The 22387-nt window shown below is 40.6% G+C and overlaps 1 protein-coding gene across 3 annotated transcripts in view; it reads right to left on the bottom strand.

Annotated features, from left to right (window-relative positions):
- KCNB2 (potassium voltage-gated channel subfamily B member 2) overlaps positions 1-22387 on the bottom strand; it is a 310129-nt gene that overhangs the window by 263056 nt on the left and 24686 nt on the right. For all 3 annotated transcript variants that reach the window (XM_081117207.1, XM_081117206.1, XM_081117208.1), the window contains one exon: positions 17955-18636. In XM_081117207.1, the coding sequence (XP_080973333.1) occupies positions 17955-18533 (579 nt within the window). In that variant the 5' untranslated portion in view covers positions 18534-18636. The remainder of the gene's footprint in view (positions 1-17954; positions 18637-22387) is intronic.

Here is a 22387-nt window from a genome sequence, read left to right as displayed (position 1 = left end):
CCACTCCCAGGTTACAGCATTTCTAACAAATTTGAGAGTTTTTGAAGTCCAGCATGGAAAATGCTAGAGCTGAAACTACGTTTACTTTTAGTCCAATTCTTCCTGAGTCAAACAGTTATTTGCAATCAAGTATATTACTGTGAATGCATCAGAATGACACGGATTTAGAAGGTCAGTGATCTATGTTCAATTTCTTACCCCATTAATAGATACTTAGATAAGAAATATGAGCCAATGAGACCAACCGGAAAGTGAAAGTGATAGTCTGATCACTTCCCTCTCCTAAGGTGGAGGCACTGTTTGTGAACAAGAATAGAACTATTTATAGCTGTTCAACTTCCAGGCAGTTATTTTAATATCAGTGATTAACACAAAGGTGACCATCAGAAGAGCAACAAATACAAATGCTATACTGTAATCAAACTTTGGAATGGTTAGTTCATTCTTTTTAATTTCATTGTTTCCATTAACAGAATTCATTTCCCAAAATTAGGCATTCTTAAAATTTAAATTTTAATGTGTATTCAAGTTCCATTTATCTAAAGTATCACTGTCATGAAAATTTGGACAAATAAACATTAATTTAATTAGCTACTTTTAAGGGGTTTTAGTTCTAAAAATAAGATGAAAGTAGTTTGTTACTTATAATAGATGTTATCTTCACAGCCTAAAAGAATTTCTCAAAGTACAACAGAAGAATACTAAATATTTTGGGGAAAAAACCCCTCTTGGTGAAAGTTTAAAGCAAGTTATTTTGAGTAATAATGGTAATAATAACTATAACAGTAATACGTAATATATTCCAGGTGTGCTGTGTACCAGGGATTCAGCTAACTAGCTCATTCAATCCTCACAATAACTGTATTAAGTACAGATTAGTATCCTCTCCACTATGCCCTTAGGAATCTAAGGCTCAGCAAAGTCACCAATTTGGCAAAGTGGGAAAGCCAGCCCTCTACTCCAAGTTTGTCTTACCCCTGAGCCTATGGTCCTCACCACTGTGTTACCCCACCTCCCTAGCCACTTCCCACCAGCAACTGACAGGTACAGACCCAAAGGTCACCCACCTATGACCTGTGGGAGTTCAGACTCTTCCGGTGGGCACTCAAGCTGGGGCCGTAGCACAGGTCCCTCCCTCACCCTTCCAACCCCATTCCTGGTACTGACAGTTTCCCTAATGTCCCAGGCATGCACCAGAGAGCATCTGAATCTCTTTCATTTTGCCTTTGTTTATATTTTCTCCCTCTTCTCAGAATATTTTTTCTATTTCTTCTACTCGATTCTCTCTCACTTACAAAGCTTTCCCTACCTGTTAAAAATTCACATAATTAGATTCCCTTCTCTGAAATTCTAAATGCCACACAAAATGACAGTGTACTCAAATTTGTGGATGTATCAAGAATATTTTCTGATGATTTAAAAATCTATCAGTTTCTTCTCCTGTAAAATCTTGTGATTTCTTCAAAGACTACTTTTCCTCTGGTGGGTTACACAAATAATTAAAAGCTGAAATGAAAACATACTTTAACTTGACAGTTTCCTTTTGCAGAATTGAAAGAATTACTTTATAATACAATGCTACTAAAAACTCTTAAAACTTATAATAATAAGATATAATAAGGTCAATGGATTTAACAATAGAAAACTATTTTACTCTTAAGAGTTATCTCATTAAAATTCTTAGAAGACATGTACAAGGTTTAAAGGTTCTTACATACCAAGTAGTTCTTCAAACAATAATTTTATGAATTATTAAATTGAAACACATAAAAAATTCTTCCTAAGCAACTGGAGAACTTTAAAAGGGTCGACTAAGGCTCCGGCTCTTTCTGAAAACCAAACAAGAAAGTTCCATCAGTACAGACTGAAATACCAGAAAAATATTTGAAAGTGGCATGCTAATAGCAAGCAATTTTGAGACAAAATTGCCTCACTTAATGGATACTGCCTCATTTCCATTTTTAAAAAAACTCAAATTAGAAATTTCCAGAAAATATCTTTTGGATTAAAATAAAACTCAGTTCCCCTAAGTTGATACCATTATGATTCTTTTAGGTTTTGTAGTAAAAATAAAGATTCCTGGGTTCCTTTTTTTAATATTATTCCATTAAGAATTTATTTCTTCAGCCTGGCCAGGCATGGCTCAGTGGTTGAGCACTGACCTGGGATCCAGGTGATTGGGGTTTGATTCCTGGTCAGGGCACATGCCCTGGTTGCGGGCTGGATCAATGACTCTCTCATCATTGATGTTTCTGTCTTTCTCTCTCCCTCTCCTTTCCTCTCTCTGAAATCAATAAAGATATATTTAAAAAAAAATAAAATTATTTCTTCAGACTCTCTTGCTATTTCTACATAAAGGCACCATGTTGTAGATCTGTCTTGATTCAAATCTTGGATTTATGCACATTTTGTGACTTTTCCTGAGTAATGAGATAACTCCACTTGTGCCCAAAGGGTGGATGATTGAATGTGAAGAAATGATCTATTCATTCTCTAAAAAGGATGGAAGGACTGCTCATCCCCTGGAGCCAGACCAAGCCCTCCTCTCCCATTGACACACATGCTACATTTCACCTATGAGCTACCATAGGACCCAGCAATGCCCCTCCAGGTATCTAACTGAAAAATTTGAAAACACTTATCATGAAGATATATGCACCCTTATATTTATTGCAGCATTATTCACAATAGCCAAGACATGGAAACAGCTCAAGTGTCCTTCAACCAATGATCTGATAAAGAAGATGTGGTATACAAAATAGAACACTACTCAGTCATAAAAAAGATAAAATATTGCCATTTGTGACAACATGGATTAATCTGAGAGTATCGCGCTAAGTGAAATAAGTCAGAAAGAAAAGGACGAGAACCATAAGATTTCACTTATATGTGGGATACGCTAGAAAGTAACTAATGAACAAACAAAACAAACTCATAGACACAGAAAACAGAGGGGTGGTTACCAGGGGGAGGAGGAAAGTGGGGAGGATGAAGTAGGTAGAGGGGCCAAATATGTGGTGACCAAAGGAGAGTTGACTTCGGGTCGTGACACGCCACAAAATATACGGACGGTGTGTTACAAAATTGTACACCTGAAGCTTATATATTATTGACCAATGTTACCACAATAAATTTAATTTTAAAAAAGGGTTCCCAGAACCTGCAGCTCAGATAAAATGAGCAATCTTAGCAGAGCACAGCGTCTGAAAACTTGCCTTTCAGCCGCACCTGAGGCCTTTCTTCGCATAAACTCTGCAGCACACAGAGCAGCCTACACTCGACTCTGGAGGGAGAATTTATACAATGCAAAAATGAAAAACCCACATATATGGCTCTCAGCCTGTTTCAAAAACATTAAGCCATTTTAAACAGGTAAGATATCCAGCTTCCTTGAACTCCTAAAACAAACCCAGCATTACTCAGGTCTAATCACTGGGATGAGATAGTTGACCTCTGTCTATGTCGTTTAATTTCCACAGGGAAACAGAAATATTGTGAAATATTTAGTCTTGCTCTTAAGTCTGCCCTTTGTTGTCATTCCGTGGCAGGTGCTAAGTGTTTCGTATGTGCCAGGAACTGTGCTGGTGTCAGGAACTGAAGATGAAGAGACATGGTTTGCACCCTCAAGTGTGACAGCTGACCTGGGGAGATGAATATAGCACAAAGAGAATCTCTACATTACAAGTCTGAATAAAGAGCTAGGGGAAAACAGAGGGGGAGAGTAAGGCAGACGTCGCAGAAGGGGAACATAGGAACTGAGAGACAGGAAGGACAGAAAAGGGGCAAAGAGTGTTCCAGGTCAGGAAAGCAGTGGTGGCCACAGAGACATGAACGTGCCAGCTGTGTGCAGCTGTGGCTGCAGCCAGTTTAAAAGGCATCCTGGCACAAATTAGAAAAGAGTGGTCCCCTCTGGTTAGCTGTAACCATGTAAGAAGACTGCTTGTTGAGTACAGTAAACAACCTCTAAACCAGAGTCCCGTCTTCAGGATAATCTAGAAAAACTGAAGCATTATGTACCGTAGGTCTTCACTGAACACTGTCGATAGGTTCTCAGAATTGTGGTGAAACAACATATAAAGAAACCAATTTTTACCATAGCCTCATTGATATAAACAAGAGAAGTTCTTACAGCATCTCATCAACACTGTAATGAAATGACATTGAACAAAACAGCATTATTCAAGGACCTGCTGTATGAGGAGTGATAAGGCACGTGGTTGGCTGGGAAGGTTGCAAAGAGTCTTACATGCGATGCTGAAGTCTCTGAACCAGATTGTAGACAATGGGAAACCACTGAGTCATATCATTCAGAAGCTGCCCAATCAGAGGCATGTTTGTAGAAGGTGATTCTCTTGGCTACATGGGGAATAGATTAAAATTGGGGGGAAATGAAGTGAGAAAGACGAATTAGTGACATTGCCACAATCCACTTATGGGATGATCAAGGTCTAGATCATGGCAGTGGATCCAGTGGTCGCCACTGAGTAGAAAGGAAGGGGATAAGTAAAGCAAAAGTGGTTGCAATAGGGTCAAAGCATAGATTTAGTGGGAAATGGGAGCTCGGTGGTTGTCATCAGAGTTCAAGGTTCCAAAGGAGCTTTAATCCATGTGCTGAGTTCAAGATAGGGACCACTAAGGCCAGAATTTGTGATTGGTCATTGTCCATCATGATAGCAAGGGGCACTGCAGTAAGATGATCGTAGTCACAAACCAAAGTCTTCAGTGGATATTGGATAATGACAGGAATATTGGACAATGATGACAAAGGAATGATAAACACACTGGACAGGAAGAATTATGGGAAATCCAGGCTTTGGAGAGACTGGGTACAAACCCCCCCCAGTATGCCACATAGTGAGGGACAGCAAGCGTGAATTTGATATTTCTGGGTGTCACCTCTCTAATCTGTAAAATGGGATTAATGATGTCTTTCTCAAAGGGTTGACAGAAAGTGGCAGTGAGCCAACCATGACCCCTGGGCCAGATCCAGTCACTGTTAAGTCATACTGGAATCCAGCTATGCCCCTTTGTTTACATGTTGTCTGTGGCTGCGTTCATGCTGCAATAGCAGAACTGAGTAGCTGTGACAGCGACCTTATGGCCCACACAGCTGAAAATATTTACTATGTGGTTTATAGAAAACTTTTGCCGACCTCTATTGTAAAGGGCCAATGTGAAAAACCCCAAGTTCAATGGATGTCACAGCAAACGCTCGATATAAATTCTTGCTCTCCTGCTTTTTGAGTAAGGTCATACCACTTTTAGAAAGGACAAGAAAATGTGCCCCTTACTTCATGACTCAGAACTGCAGGGAACAGGGTTCATTTTCTCCAGGTTGTGAAAGACGCAGTCTTGCTTGAAAAGAACTGATCGCAGAATCAGAAGGAGAACACTCTGATGATACTAGGAAGTTATGCCTGTACCTCACAGAGGACTTTGAAAACAGAAGCTAACAGAGCCTTGTGAGAAGCATCTATTACTGGATCAGGTATCAATTAACCACAGTCTCCTCCCCCAGAGTCACATTTCTGCTCAAAACAGAAGGCTCTGGGGGGAGTGACAGCTATTATGAGGGATTGGAAAGCAAAGCCAGCTTAACTGGCACAGCCAGAGCTCATGGATTGAGGGAGGGCTTAAGGTGGGTGAAGAATCAGATGTTTCCAGATGGAGAGGAAAAGTACTATTTAGATACTGATTTGAGAGTCTAGAATAAAAAAGTCTACCTACTCTTAGACTCTAATGCTTCGGGATAAAGAAAAAATGTCTGTTTATAAGTTAAAGATAAAATAAAATCCGAATCTTTTAGGTTTATTTCCTTTCTCAATGTGGACTCTACACTACATTCAATTTCACCAAGATTTAAATAGATAGCATCTCATGAAAAGATTTAGAACCAGGCTAAAAACAAATGTGAAATCCAGTTGGAGTTAAAGAAATTCAACGGACAATCAATAGCTGCTCATGTATAGCATGGTGACTAGAGTTAGTAATGCTATATTGCATATTTAAAAGTTGCTACGAGAATAGATCTTAAAAGTTCTCAAAATAAAAAAGTGTTTTGTAACCATGTATGGTGATGGATATTAACTAGGCTTATCACAGTGATCATTTTGCAATATATATTGCAATAAATACAGAATCATTATGTTGTACACCTGAAACTAATATAAGGGTGTACGTCAGTTACACCTCAATAAAAAATAATTGTTCAATGAAGTGTAACCCAGACACCTCCTAATGAGGAGGGCTCTTGAGGGGACAGGAGGGCTGTATGTGAAACAGGCAGTGGGACAGGATTCCTTTTGCATTCTCTGGAAGGGCTGACCCAGGAGAAGGAGCTGAGAAGCAGGCGGGGAGAGAACAGGAGATGGTGAGCCTCCTCAGACAGAGAGAAAAGCAAAGGAGAGCTTGAAGAAGTAATCAAAGCCTTTCTTCACTTGTGCTGAGCTGCGATGAGAAAGGCATTTTCAGAGTACCCACTGGTGTCAATATGGTGCCTTGCAGAGCCTTTTCTGTACTAAAAGCAGCCCCTGAGGCCATCCCATCACAGCCAGGACAGAATGTCTGATAAACAGCAGAGCTGTGTCATCTAACCTCCAGACTTGATTTTAGATGTGTACATCGAAGTGCTGTAGGAGAGAAAAGTTCTCTCAAAGCCATGCCACATGCCGGATAACTTAACTAAGGCCCACACAGACCCAAAACAATTTCTTCCATTGTAACGTAACATTTCTTTCCTTAAGCACATGTATTGTTCAACTATACCTATCAAAACGGTTTGCTACTCTTTAAGCTACCTCATGCATAATCTATTAGCAAAACTTTTAAAGAAAAGTATGTGTGATTAGCACTTTGTAAACACTCCGTGCAACTTAAAATATTTATAATGGCTCATGAGCTAGACATGTGTTTGAAAAATTAAGACCAGTGCTTACAACAGATTTCTGCTTCGGATTTTAACATTACTCACAATGCAATTACTTTACTTATATAATGTAATTAATTTTCACACCTGCAGAATTCATTTAAGAAATATAATAAATTGTGCTAGCTTTTTTACATAGCAAATATGTAATAGCAAATTCATGTTGTACTAGATTCTAGCCTACTATTTCATATTTTCTTTCATTGCATTTATAGTTCATTTCATCTGTGGCATAGCAAATTATCACCTTTTAAAAAACAACATTGCCTACCAATGTCTTTCTGCCTCTAAACTAAAAACTGCATTGAAATGGAACGGGCTGCTCACCTTAACGATATTACTCAAGGCCTCTCACTAGTTTCCCAAAGTGGAAATTTCCATTGTATCAATGAAATACCTCTAATTTATCACAGCACAAATCTGCTGCTATACTTCATAGATAGTGGCACTGAGTTATTTTTCATTTCAACCAAATTCTGGTTGAAACTACATGCTCAAAGACCAACGTTCAAGTTAGGTAGCTACATACAAAATGCTGCCAGAAGTGGATGTAACTCTAAGAATTATACTAAAATTTGAATTTTTTATTAAAAGAATCTAATTTGAGGCATTCATGTGGTTGAAGGCATAATTTAGATGACACAGTTAAACCACTGCACTTCAATATCCAAACCTGCACTCTAGGTTTTATATTAGTTAAAGATGAAACAGCAACAGGAAGGCTGGGAGTTCTTTCAGTCGTGTGCAAACGTCCTGACGTTGGTTTCAGTCAAGGACGCCACAACTGAGCAACCCCATTCGGAGCTGTGCGGATTACTTGGCTGTCCTTGGCATTGCTGTGGTGTAGGCTAGAGAAGCTATTTAAAGTGGCATTCAACCCTTGCGGTTGTGTCAGGAGTGACTCAACGAGACATAAGTAAAAGCATGAAATCCAGGGTGGCAATGACCTCAAGCATCCTGAAACAAAACCCTGGGAGACTAATGAAAATACTTCTTCCTGCTATTTTTGCACCATTAGAGCACGTTCCATGGACCTCATGCGTGATCACAAAAGTTCATATTCTGAATGAACTGTCTTATTTGGATGACAAAATTGAGTCGACCCTAAATTACCAAACACAGGTTGAAGTTCATTGAATTTTTGTGCAGGCCAGTAATTATAATATAATATGCTTTACTGGAGAGGTAGCAGTGCGTATGAGTAACATGCATCTCACACAGTGTGTATATGTATGAGTAACATGTATTGTACACACACACACACACACACACACACATGAACAGAGCTAGTTCAGGTGTCACTCGGTGAGTGCTGCTACTGCCTTGTTCACCCATCCCAGACACAGAAACTTGACTACAAATACTAGTAGTTAGATCTATCTACTTTAGGTACCTATCTATCACTGAAAGCTTTATAAAGACATTAAAGGGGATGATTTAAGGCCAACAAAAAATCCATTCATTTTATGCATTAGCAAAGGAGTTAATGTAAATACAGATGTATACAAAGCCAAAACTAAATATACATAGATGCAAATCTTGTCTTGTTCTTGAAAGGTTAAGGTCTGTGGTACTCAGGCAGTCTAAACAGCCATCTCAGACAGCGAATAAAGAAAAATTGAATTTATTTAAGGAAAAGGGGTTGGGGGCTGGGGATATCCAAAGGGAAAGGCTACACAGCGCTGAGTCAAGGGTACTGGTTCATGATGGCAGTAAAAATATCCTTGGGACAGTGAAACAAGAAAGGTCATAGAAGAAGCAACAGGAGAGCCTAGGCTGGGCTGCTTTGGCTCACTGAGCAGTCAGAGTCAGATGAGAGAGAGAGAGAGAGAGAGAGAGAGAGAGAGAGAGAGAGAGAGAGAGAAGGGGGCCTTGGAGACAGGTTCAGGGGGTTAGCCTGGGATGAGCTGCTGTTGCTGCTCATTGCTCCTCTAGCTGCATGTCTCGTGGGGTCCCCTCAGTGGGAAGAAGGGGGGAGCGAGAAGACGGCTCTGGTATGCTCCCCTAGTGGGGAGCACTTGCTGGGTCCTTTGTCCTGAGCATATTTATCTCTTTCTTGCAGGTGGAAATCTTAGGGGAGTTCTCAGGGGAGTGTCTCAATAGAATATTCATCAGCTTTCCAGGGGTGCTCTTTCAGGGTCGGGGTCTCCACTGATTGGTCGGTGCCAGGGCAGGGGGTCACTAGTCAATGTAGCTGGTCCTGAGGCAGCCATGGCACCCACTTGTCTGGTTTTGCTGCTTTTCTGGGCCTGGAGCTGAAATACAACTGAGGCCTAAATGTTATCTTTAGGGAGGAAACGCTCAGGGGTCTAAACTGCATGACCAGGGATATGCTGGGGAGGACAGGTTACCCTGGGGACAAGGTTCTTGTTTTCCCAGTTTTGCCCCTTGCTAGGCATCCAGGGCTTCCTGCCCTGGTGAGTCTCTGTACCTGGCCCAGCATCCTTGCTCTGCTCACGTCTAACAGTTCTGACGTTAGCTTTTAGTGCCTTTTGGAAAATTTTTAGAGGGATGAGAGCGAACATCTTCCTCTTCTACTTTTCTATCACCTACCTCTGTGCCAGTCACTATACTTCTCTGTTCCAACTGGTCCATGTCCAGATTCTTTCTTCTAGATCGGTTATGTCTGCACAACAAGGCTGACCCACCAATTGCAGAGAAGTCTTGGTCCCTCAAGTCCTTCAAAGTTCTGACTGTAAACTATGAAGTCATCATCAGCCACATTCCAGGAGACACCGGGAAAGAGTAAGTTGGGTGAAGGGCTGACTGTTGCTGAGAGGTGCCCGAAGTGCAACATGCCACCAGTGTCCACATGGGGCGTGTGCTGGCCGGCACGGCCTGGGGACTCTTTATCTTTCTCTGTCCCTCTGCAGAGAGGGATAAAGGATGAATGACCACCAAGCTCATGGTGGGCAAGAATAATTTCCAGGCTAACTGCTACCTTAAAAAGCTCTCTCACTCTCAGCATATCTAAGTTATTTTAATGATGGATGTGTCCTAAGAGCTTCACCAATCTCTACTGTACCATACAATCTCCCCTACAGAGTACAGGAACATTTAATGAAAGTTTGTATATATGTCAATAAAGAGAAAAAACAAAACAAAACAAATTGGGTTTGGTGGGAGGCTAGATAGGCTCACTCACTATCAAAGTCACTAACTCCTACAGACCAACCTTACATTGGACAGAATTCGTACCTGTCCTTAGCACATTACAGATTATTGACTGTCATGGAACTCTGGGGTTATTCTCAAATACAATGGAACCACCAATGCTAAATCAATGCCAAAACAAAAAAAAATCTATTGTAATCTAAGTTTACTTTGAGAGTTATATATTAGCAGCTGGAGTTTTTTCTATATGATCATGCTTTGAAAAAAAATGAGCTTTTATTCCAATAATTCTTTTAGAATCAACTTTGTTAATTATTTTGAAAATGTCTTTCTTCATCAGAATGGTCAATTCACAAGGATATACAAACTGAGTCCTTTTACTGTGATTTTCTTTGAATTATTAATGTAAGTATTTTTAGTGAGTTGCCTCTTTTAGAATAAGGTGGAAGTGTAGAGGAGTCAAAAATAAATAGAATGCCCAAAGCTTTTTATTCTTGATGATTCAGTGCATGTAATATTTCACATTCAACAAATATTCAATATTTAATATGTACTATTTAATATTCAATAAAATTGGCCAATTTGACATTCCATAACAAACAATTTTATATTAGTGGGTTCTCTGGGAAGAGATTATTTCATTTCATTCCATATGTCAAATATTTCTGTAAAATATAAAAGCACTAGTAAAAGAAAAAGATCAGTGACATTCAAAAATAGAACCTTCTCAAGTTCAGTTCCAATGCTATAGCTGTGCCACATCAAAATGCTGATGGTTATAAGGGTGTCCTGAAACTCTCTAACATGTTGGGGGAAGTTAAATAGTAGCAATATAGGTAAAATGGATAAGGCAATGATGAACCATCTCCCTGCATAATCAAAGCTGTCGTATGACTATACTTTCATGCAATTATTAAATGAAATTTTCAGGACAAAGTTCCTTCCACTCAACAACATAAATGCTTAAAAGTCAATAATATTGGGAAGCTATCAAGGTCACGGCATCTGCACTATGGGGATTTTCTTATAAATTCATAGCATTTGGAAAGTATTTGGTTTTCTGGGTTTTTTTAATGGGAGATAATGATAAGAACATTTAATCTAAAACATTATTCAAACCCTTCCATAGTCTTCCAAAGTGGAGAGTGTTAAATATTGTGACCATTCCTTCATAATACTTATGCTTACCTAAAATACATCATTCACTTTATCAAGTGTCTCACTTGAAATAAAGAAAACAAATCTGTTAATAACTCAAGCAGTGTACATGGATTTTCAAAAACAGAATATTCCAATACTGCCAATGTACTTCTGTTCCGTGCTAACATTAGATAATGCGGAAAGAATGCCTTAGTTTTTTTATTACTTTGAAAGTGATAATAACCTATTGTGATCTAAAAATCCAGCTTGAAAGGAATCTGAATGTCTTCTTTTAATATTAATGAAAACCAATGATTTTTTAACAGAGATGGAAAAATGGCTTGAAAATGAAGACTGGCCCTCTTCAAATATAACCAAGAAGTAAAGAAGAAATGAAAAGTGCATGTTTCTTGGGCAGTTTCTTTTTTCCCCAAAAAACATTCACACGTAAGGTGATCATATAGTTTATTGCCCAATGTGGGACACTTCCTAAGGGTGAAAGGATGTACTGTTAACAATAAACCTAGGACAGAGGCATTAACTAGACCTATGGCGCCCTAAAGAAGAGGATATGCAAGGTGAGATTTCCATCAGTTTCGTCTTCTTTCCTCACACTTCTCTCCCTGATCAGATGAGGCCAAGTGGACAGAGTGGTGCATTTTCAGGTCTTTTGGGGAAAGCAGAGAAGCATGGATCTAAAAATAGGACCACAGGAGCTAAAGAATAGAATATTTCAAACATTTTAATCAAAATCCAATGTTTTCTATCTTATCTGCTTTAATTTTTACACCAAATTTCTTCCAGGTTTTCAACCAGTTCATCTGCATAGATTATATATTTTAGAAAGGAAAAAAGCCGTATCTCCAAACTAAACCTCCACATACTGGCCCAGTCCCTTTAAGCTAGGCTCTGTGAGCACCTGTGGACTACCATGCCATGCTTCATGTTTGGGAAGAGCACCAGCAACCTAATCTGTGCAGCTGGGATGCAGAGGGGAAAGAGTGGGGAGGGAAAACAGTGAACAGCACAGGAACAGTCTGATGGGCACACTAACAAGGCCGCTGGCAACCCGAGGCAGACACCGGAGCGCTGCTCGGCCCACCGAGGTCCCTCGACGTGGAGACATTTGGGCGAGCACTCACACTGCGTCAGCTCATACTTTGGAGTCCATTTATGGTTCTTACGGCTACTGTTACTGTTTATTGCTAAGAAAGTCATCAGAAAGCTAAACTGGGCAGCTCTGTTCACTTGACTGTATGGTGTATGTATATATGTGTGTGTGTGTGTGTGTGTGTGTGTGTGTGTGTGTGTGTCTATATATATATATATATATATGCACAACCTGTGACAAATTCTGTTCTTGCACTAAAAGGAAATCATTTATAGCTCTGTTCCAATAACTTTTTTTTTTCATTCAAAGCATTAGACTAACTGATCCACAAACTATAAATAGAATGAAAATGTTATGCATTCTTTTCCCCTTGGTGAGTACACAGGAGTTCATGTTTTATTTGGATTCATTTTACTATTTCCGTGACTTGAAAGGCATATGCTCTAATTTAGTTAGAAGAGGAAGTGTGGTTCTCAAGGACTTACCACCAATAGGGCATCCAAGCGGGCACCGTGCCCCGGAAACACAACGCTGACTCTGGCTCTCCAGAGAGCTGGAGTTCCAAGTACACAGTGCACACCTGCCACCACCGGCTTCCCTCTGGATCCGAAGATGACTGCGGTGTCCGACCCTTCCCACGCCTGCTTCAGGTGCCGCACGGGGCCATGCCGGTGGCGGTGGCCATGAGGGTGCGTGGAAGCAATGAGCCAGAGGCAGAAAACCAGGTCACCCCTTCCCCCTATGCCATGCGTTTCCGCAGAAGACTGCTGCCAAGGGAAGCAAACAGGCTCTTGTGGGGAGGGTGAAAAACCTTAGATATTATAATAGTCTGTAGCCCTCCAGACTCCACCCTACCTGGCAAAACCCTATTCCTTAGTATTTAGTGTCTCCCTTTAGGGAGAATTTAAATTTAACTGAATTTTTCTTCTTAGGGGGCCATTAATGAAAAAAAGGCTGAGAAATAATTCTCTATCAATTATTGTCCCTCTCCTGAGCGAGGGGGGACAGAGAAGGATGGAGGGACAAAGAATGGCGAAAACTGTATGAAGGTGAGGGAGGAGTCCTCAGGTAATCAGAGGTGGCTGTGGATAAACAGGGAAACTGGGGGAGGGAAGCAGATAATAAACAGTGTCCCCCTCAGCCCTGGGGCCTGGCCACCAGGGATGCTGGACCCCTCCCCCTGTACTGGTTCAGATGAACAGAAATGTCTTTCTGTAGATTCTGCCTCATGCGGTGCTTGCCCAGCAAGAGCTGCTCACAGCAAGCTTCCTGACCAGCACCTGCCATGGCCTCTTGGCTGGCACTGCCCTGAGCACCAAGTCCGGCTTAAGTGGCCGGGCTCCTGCGTTTGCCTGAGGGCCCTGTTGGCTCCCTTTGTTCTTGACCTTCAGAGATCCAGTGAGGTGCGGGCCCTTCCTGGTGGTTGTTTCCCCGCCAAGGCCGACACGCAGGCCAGGGCGCCCAGTCCCTGACACGCTTTCAAAGACCTGGGCGCCTGACGTCCTGTGTGCAACACGGAAAGACAAACAGCTACTGCCGTTCCTTTGGGAAGAGGTCAAAGGAAAGAGAGAAAAACGTTTCCCATCCAGAGGCTGGAGGGCGTACAGGATGAAGGCAAATTCCAGCTCACGGCCCACGACGCGGCGGCCAGGTAAGCCCACCTGCCCTTCCACACCCCCAGGAAAGGCACGCCAGGGCCAGCAATGCCATGTCATGGTACCCCCGAGATCCGTGCCAGCCCAGTGGAAACTCTGTACATGGCCCTTCCGTGAGGACATATATACAGTACATATGCACATACAATCCCACAAGATTGAAGATCAAAGTCTACCTGTCACACAGACATCAACTCAGGCCACATTACCAGATCTTACTGAACCATAGAAAATTATAAAACAGCCATTTCTATTAGTCCTGTCATTATTTTGCAAAAAATACAACTGTATTTCATGGTATTTTGTATATGTGTAAAATGTTATTTTGTATATGTGTAAAATGTTATTTTGACATTTCAAGTATACCAAACTTTAAACTCTGTTTTGACATTTTTTTCAGTTTCTAATATACCAGAAAGTTCAATCAATAGAAGTGACATCAAAAAGCATGTCCTGATTCAATTTTACATGATCTCACTCCTATGTGGAGTCTAATAAACAAAATAGACTGAGGAACAAAATAGATTCAGAGACACAGAAGCATGGAACAGACAGATGAATCTCAGAGGGAAGACAGGGGTGGAGGAGTGGGTGGGGAGAGATTAATCAAAGAACTTGTATGCACATATGTATAACCCATGGACACAGACATTAGTGTGGTGAAGGCCTGGGGGGGCAGATGCAGGGTAGAGGGGATCAATGGGGGGAAAAAGGGGGACATCTGTAATACTCTCAACAATAAAGATGAATTAAAAAGAAAACAAACAAACAAAAAACAATGATCTTGCCCAGCAAGTGTGGCTCAGTGGATTGAGCACTGTTTCATGCACCAAGGGGTTGCCAATTCCATTCCCGGTCTGGGTACGTGCCGGGGTTTGGGACTTGATCCCCAGTGAGGGTGTGCAGGAGGCAGCCAATCAGTGTTTCTCTCTCACCAATGTTTCCCTCTTTCTCTCCCTCTCCCTTCCTCTCTCTGTAAAAAAATAAACAAAAACTTTTTTTTTCAAAAAGTGTGTTCTGTAAGAGTCAAATTATTAGTGTCAAGATCATAGCCAAAGACAAAAGGATGACGGGTCAAGGGGCCCTGCAATAACTTTGTGTATCACAGTGGATGCACACAGTATGGCTGAAGAATTATTACTTAACTGATTACTGAGTATTTATTCCATGTTAACAAATAGCTATTTTATCCCACTGTGGAATATTTGAGAGAAAACATGAAGTTTTTCCTTCTATGCTAGGGATTGGCAAGTAATCTCGTAACTTTTATTCTTTATTACAGATATATTGTAAATAAATTATAAAATACAGAAAAACCAAAAGAGGAAAAACCCAAATATTTTCAAGGATATGAAATCCATCTTTAAGCTAAGAGAATATTTTTTAAATTCTGGACAAAAGGGAGTGTCTTTCTACATGTGTATTTTAATGTCTGTAGTGCACAGAGAACATTCTATATATGTTCAACTGAATTACCAAACTGAATGAGCAATAACTGAAATGGCAAAGTGAACAATATTCTCCTGCAATGATCTTACCTCCTAAGCAAGTTAGGAAAACACACAGATTACAAGCTTTCCAACACGAGAGCTTCATAGTGTAAGTAGGATCCTGATGTGGCTGTAATATTAATAGTAAGGGCTGGAGTATCATCTCACTGCAGCTTTAACAGAACAGTTGTTCCCATTGTTCCTAAGCTGTAAAAATACTATTCACACAAACCTAGTATTAGCACCCCCACCACCAAGAATTATTCCAGAGAAATATCAAGTTATAGGACTTGAGAAGAGTGTAGGGAAAAGGTAGTGGTTTATAGAAGGCACCATACAGAGTTGTTTTCAAAAGGTTCTAAACCTCAGACAAATGAACAATACTTTCACTAAACTACTATATAATCAAATGTAAATAATTTCCACAATATTTCACCATTCAAGCAGAGAGGGAAATGCAGACACTCAAATAAACAAACAAAATCCTTTATGAAAATCTAGTAAAGACTCAACTCAGGTTAGCAAAGATCTGTTTAGCTTGATTAATAATTTGGAAACAAATTTATTATTTATAACTGCATAAAAATTCCCAGCCAAGTGTCCTTGGCTGCTGGGTATAGTTTGTAGATATCTTATCTGTGCAAACATAATTTGATGGAAGTTTAAATAATCTGTCTGATGCATAGGGGAATATAATGATATATTGTAATAACCCATTATTAACATTACCTTCTCAGACATCAAGAGATGGCTGCTTCTTCTAAACTATAGAGCTTAAATGAACTCCCTCATCTGGGAAAGCAAGTTATTGATCCTATTCCATCCTTACGAGAAAGTTTCAGAAAAAAATATGTATATATTTAAAAAATTTTTCTATAACAGTACTTAATTTTAGATATGTGTTAATAATGCTGTCATAAATAAATAAACTGCATTAACCGTTCAAGTTTTCTTTGATTTAGCTGCGTACTTGCACATATTTGACTAACTCCCTCTGGAACAGTTGGCGGAACAATGATTTATTCCTCAATTGCCTGAAGGCTTGAAAGAATTAACTTAACACCCAAAATACTCCCTTAAATCCAGAGCTTATCTCATTTATCTTCAAAATTCACTCCATGTTTTTAGGGGTAACTAAAATACATAACGAAACACTTGACATTGGAAAGAGCAGTAACCTTCAAGCCAAACCCCACACGTGTAGCACATCTGTTTCTTTCAAACAGTAACAGACAGAGAAACACATGATTCATAACTACAAAAGGACCTGGCTGAAATCTTCCATTTGCCACAAAATGCATATTTCCTCATTAGGTATAACAGAAATACAGTTTATTTCATTTAGTTCCATATCCTGGCCAGGAAGTAAAATGCCTTTAGAAGTCAACAAGGTGCAAAATCAGACATGTCAAATGAGAAGTTTTATGGTTGTCTGTTTCCATTATTTATATGTTGAGGGTTATCATGTGAAATCTTAATTTCCAGGCACATACGGCATATTATAGTCCTGTAATCTTTACTGTGATAAGAAAGGATAATTGAAGAAACTGTAAGTAATTTAAAGAATTTATGAATTCTTTAAATGACACACTCTTTTCTCTATTCTGTATTCCATTTTCATAAAATATGCTCAAAATATCAATACTAAAGATGACTGTTTTGACTTTTTACTAATAACTTATATTGCAATATGGACTAAATATATGGGACAAAACTCAGTTTGAGCTAACCCCCAAAGCCCCAAATAAAATTAGATAAACCAAAATCACGGAGCTGAATTAAATACTGAAATTACCAGCAAAAAAAAAATTTACTCTGAGATTTGGATGTATGCAGGCACAATGGAAACATACAAATTTACCTTCATTTTAGGCAAACACTTTATGAACTCTGAGATATGGTAATACCTCAACTGTGGAAAGAATTGTCAAAAACATCACTGTCAGAGCCGACTCACAAGGAGAGGTCAATGGATGCATTTGGACACTGACTCATGCCTTACACAGCTTGGCAAGACGGCCCCCTGCTCATGTGAGGGGCCGCCAGGCCTCTGAGCTACATGGCCTCTCCTTCCCTGCGCCTCTAGAGAACCAGGCCAGGAGGCACCTCCTCCACCTTCAAAGACAACACCTCCCCTTTACTCAGCATGGAGCCCAGCTCCAGCCTTCTGCAAGACTCCATGCCTGATGGATCTAGCTAGTGGTTTCTCCTTGGCCTCCAAGTCATCAACACACACAGGGCAGGGACACCACACTCCTCCATTCCCTGTTGTCTAGACCTGTTCCTACATCACAACATCTACGAAAGAGGGATGCCATTCGGTGACATGACACAGACAGAAGCACTCTAGGTGACTAAATGAGATTTTGGAAAGAGTTTTGCACCTCTCTGGAGGCACATGTCGTTCTGCCTTACCAAAACATCTTGGAGGAAGAAACTCACACCCTCCGGAATGCAGGCAACACCTTTCCTGGCCGCGCACAGGGACGCACAGGACAGCAAGGCCGTGCTGCTCTTACCTTTGCAGCCACCGAGGAGTTGGGCTTCTCCAGCAAGTCCCACAGCTTCTTCCTCTTCTCGGGGCAGCAGGTGTTATCAAACTCTTCTCCCTCCCGCTCTCGCATGGTCTCCGCCTCGCGCCGCAGCTCTTCGTTCATTTGCTCTTTCTTTTGGTGATACCTGGCTTGGCAGCAGGACTCTAGGTAGATCTCATCGATGCCCCAGTAGTCTAGCTCCTGGCCGAAGGAGAGAGCACACATCTCTTCCATCATGTGGAGCTTCCCTGTCCGGTAGAAATTCAAAATGGAAGTGAAGGCACCTGGATGCCGATCGAAGAAATACTCATTTTCGCTCAGGTTGTAGTCGTCGCACACCTCCAGGAGGCTCTCGTGCGTGTTGCAGTCTCGCAGCTTCCCCAAGCGTGTCCTGGGCAGCCGGTCCAACGTTCTCCACAGGACCTCGTGGTTCAGGCCCCCCACGTTGATTTTAACTCTCCGGGAGCACGTTTTGCTCCGAATGATGTCCACAGGTTCTGGTGGAAGAGAGAGTGTTGACCTTGAAGTCTTCCTGTTTAAGCCCGGGGGAGCCTTTTCTGCCATTTTGAACTGAACACAGCCACGGAGCCAGAGTCTTCAACACAATGAGCCGTGGGAAGGTCAGCTAAAGTGACATCCTTCTGAGGCAGGCACTTCCATGGCCACACTGGAAAAAAACAACCATCTGGTTACTTCTACTTTTCCTAGAGCCTGCCCTCTTCTATGGGGTTGCTCTGTTATTTATGCACTACTAGGAGATATAATATTAATATTGTATAGTTTTGGAAATCTGAATCTTTGCTTTAAGATACAAAACAGGAGGAAAAGACAACACAATGCACTACGCAGAAGAGGCTGTGTATTCAATTTATTACACCTATAGGTCAACAACTCCCAAATGTGTCACCAGAGACCTCTTTCTCAAGCTCTAGTCTAAAATATCCATGTGCTGATCACCTCTTCCTAGATAAACCAGGCACCTTAAGCGAAACTGACCACACCTCCAACTGGCCACACCTGTTCCTGTTCCTCTCCCACCCAGATTTATGGCCATAGGCACCCCCATACCCAGACACCTAAGATAAAACTCTGAGAAACTGTGATCCACCCACATCCAAATAAGCACCAGGTCTTAACCAACTGTATCTCCTAAACATGCATAAGCCCTCCGCCACCACTGCCCAGTTCCTGTTACCCTTGAACCATGATTCTGGTTCAAACCCTCAGCATCTCTTGCCTGCATTTTTCCATCAACCTCTCAACTGGATCCCAGACTCTGGCTTTGTCTACCTAAATCCCATTGTCCATACAGCTACTAAGATGATCCATTAAGATACCTAACTTGACTTGGCGATGCTTTAAACCCTACAAAAGCTCATGCTTACTGGCAGTGCAAAGTCATACTAAATGTGGCCTACCTCTCCACCCTCACCTCTCATCTGTCCGTCATCACTATATTCCAGCCACCCAGACTACACATATTATCTAACCTAAGCTCCTGGCCTTTCTTCATGCTGTGTTCTGGAAGGGCCTCCACCTTTCCCATTTCCTTTTCACTTACTATTGCTGCTCTTCCAGACTCAGCTCAGACATCACCTCCTTCAGAAAGCCCTGCATGATATCCCTCCTCTAGGAACTCTCTGTGGATGTCTCTTCTATTTCATCATACCCTTCCAATAACCCCTTTGCCACAGGATGCCGGGTGCCCTTGAAGACAAAGACTATCTTCTCTGTTATTAGATCCTTATCACAGACACAGTGCTTACATAGCGTGAGGATTTAATAAAGAATAAATAATGAATCACTTTTTTTGTTTTCCAAAATACAGCTGACAAAAGATCTAGTAGGGCTAATGTATATGGCCAGAAAAACACATAAACACATGGCATTATTTGGATCACTTGCCTAAAAAGAATCCATGCTTATGTTTGTGTGGATATAGGGTGTCAGTGTGTGTGTGTGTGTTCTTTTGCTCCTTGTACCAATCTTTTCGGCATTACAGCTCTTTTCTCCTTGTACCAATCTTTAAGGCATTACTACTGCTCTAATATTCCCTCTTGCTGACCTAGTATTCCTTATTCTGATCTACAGCAGCAAGAATGTTCTTATGTGATCTTCCCCTATAATGTTTTTGCAGAAATTCACACAGCTTCAAACAGTTTATCCAAAACACCACTTTTAATGAAAACACGTTTCACACAATTGATGGTCTATTCCAGTGATTTTCACCCGGTGTGCCACAAGACTTTTTAAAACATGCAATACCTGACTATTTAATCAGGGGCACCAACCTCTCTTCCCTTAGACTGTCAAATATGAAAATGACAACAGTGAACACAACAATAGCCATCCAGTGTGAATGAATCAAAATCATATCTATTTTTTGTCAGATCGGCAAAAACTGTATTTTTTGGTGCGCCCCAGAATTTTAATAATTAGTTTATGTGCCATGAGATGAAAAAGGTTGAAAATCGCTGGCTTATACCAAAGGGAACATTTTTTAGATTTAAGGGATCCTTATAATTAGAACTCTTTTAAGATACACACCAATTTCTGCATGTCTCTGGCTTCTCCACTCCTATAAGTTAAAATTATTTCTCCATCTGGAGTCCAAGTATCCTCTCAAATGAAAATAAGTCCAAGTTTATGAGAAAAATATAGATAGACTATATAAGAAGTATTTTAAATATGGCCAATAAGTACACTTGAATTGGGAGCTTTTTCAACTACAGAGTCACAGAAATATTTTCAGCATATACATTCACACTTTATTGCAGACAGAAATGCCTATTTTTACAAAATAAAGAAGAGTTACAATGATTGAACAACTTAAATTCTCCGAGCTTCAATTTCTAAATCTAGAAAATGAAGATAATAGTATCCACTTCATAGACAGTATTATGACGATTAAATGAGAGAGTTTATGTGCAGTGCTCACCGCATGGAAGTATGTATGAGTAGGATAAGAAGATCCTCCTTTAAGTTTGGCTTCCAATTACTGAAAGAAAATTAAAATTAAAAGCTATACCGTGTCTAGTAAATAAATGCTAGCATTAAATTTCTTTCCTTATGCATATGTTCTATCTTCTCAAGTGCATTGTAAGCCTCTAAGGCCAAGAATTGCTGTTCCCACCCTTTCTCTACTGAGCACTGTGCCTACACATAACAGGCACCTCATAGCTTGTATCTCCGATGCCACTGATCCCTATGCCCAAACTTTGCATTCAAGTGACAATGCACTATATGTATAAAAACAAAATTGAGCAGCAATAGTCGGTTCAGGTAAAATGGATGAAAATATCAGAGATGGGGCAATTCCGGGGATGACTCTGAATGTCCTTTCTCCATTAAATAACTTGGCTGTAGGTGCAGCACCATCCCAGCAATCCATGCAGATTATGCGCACAGCCCACGGGAATAGTAAGCAGGAAGGCTAATCCATTTTTGGCTATAAATAAACATGAAATGAATTTACTCTTTTTGGACTATTACATCTCATACTAATGTCAAGAACGTAAATGGGTGTTGAACTGATTATAATATCAGATGAGAAGTTTTCCAGAAAGAGCGAGAACAAACTCCAACGTGACACGGACACCTCACATTTGTGGTCAAGGGCTTAGTGTGACTTGCTTTCTTGTAAAAGTCATTACTAAAAGCATAAATGCTATGTCATAGTCACTGGTAGGTCACCCTTTGCCTTAAATAATTTCACACTCATAACTTATTAGAGTGAATTTTCCTTTGTGTAGAGTGTGCGTCTCAAGTGAGGAGAGGTCATAAGAGTTAAATTTCAAAATATCTTCTTTACTGATCAAGAACTTGCTATTATAAGAAATCCAGTGTTGATTACAAATCCCACAGTAAGAGGGAGACTGAAATTCAATGTCCTTTCTTCAAAGCAAGGGTAGAGAAACTCAGAATGAGAGAATGTGGCCTGTTGATTTGATTTTCTGAAGACCTAAAGATGATGTACTTCGATTATTGTTACTGTGGCTAAAATTTTTTATTCTCCCTTGGCAGAACGTGCTGCCTGTCACCTGATAAGTAGTGGAGCCTCAAAGGTGTAAGTTCCCAAGCAGCTGAAGAACTGTCAACAGTGCAGAGCACAAGCCCTGGTCAGCAGCACCACTGCAGCTCACGGGGCCTGCCTGCCATTATCCTCCCATCTCGCTCTTCCTGAGGTTTTCCTCTCCCACTGAGGCCAGTCTCTATCTCCCCACACACTGCCTGTCTTTCTTTTGTCCCTCTCCCTCTCTTCCTGCTCCATCCCTAGATCTTTCTATCCTCACAGCCTCTTATCCAACCATAAAACCAAACTCTGTATTTTCAAACTTGTCCATACTTCATAAAGTTCTCGAGATCCTTATGATGAAAACCTCTTGAGCTGAAAATACCATGTCTCTCTCCAGAAGAAG

The sequence above is a fragment of the Miniopterus schreibersii genome (genome assembly GCF_964146895.1).
Source record: "Miniopterus schreibersii genome assembly, chromosome: 17".
Lineage (NCBI taxonomy): Eukaryota > Metazoa > Chordata > Mammalia > Chiroptera > Miniopteridae > Miniopterus > Miniopterus schreibersii.
The sequence above is the reverse complement of the archived record's forward strand: the minus strand, read 5'-3'. Positions and strand labels throughout refer to the sequence as shown.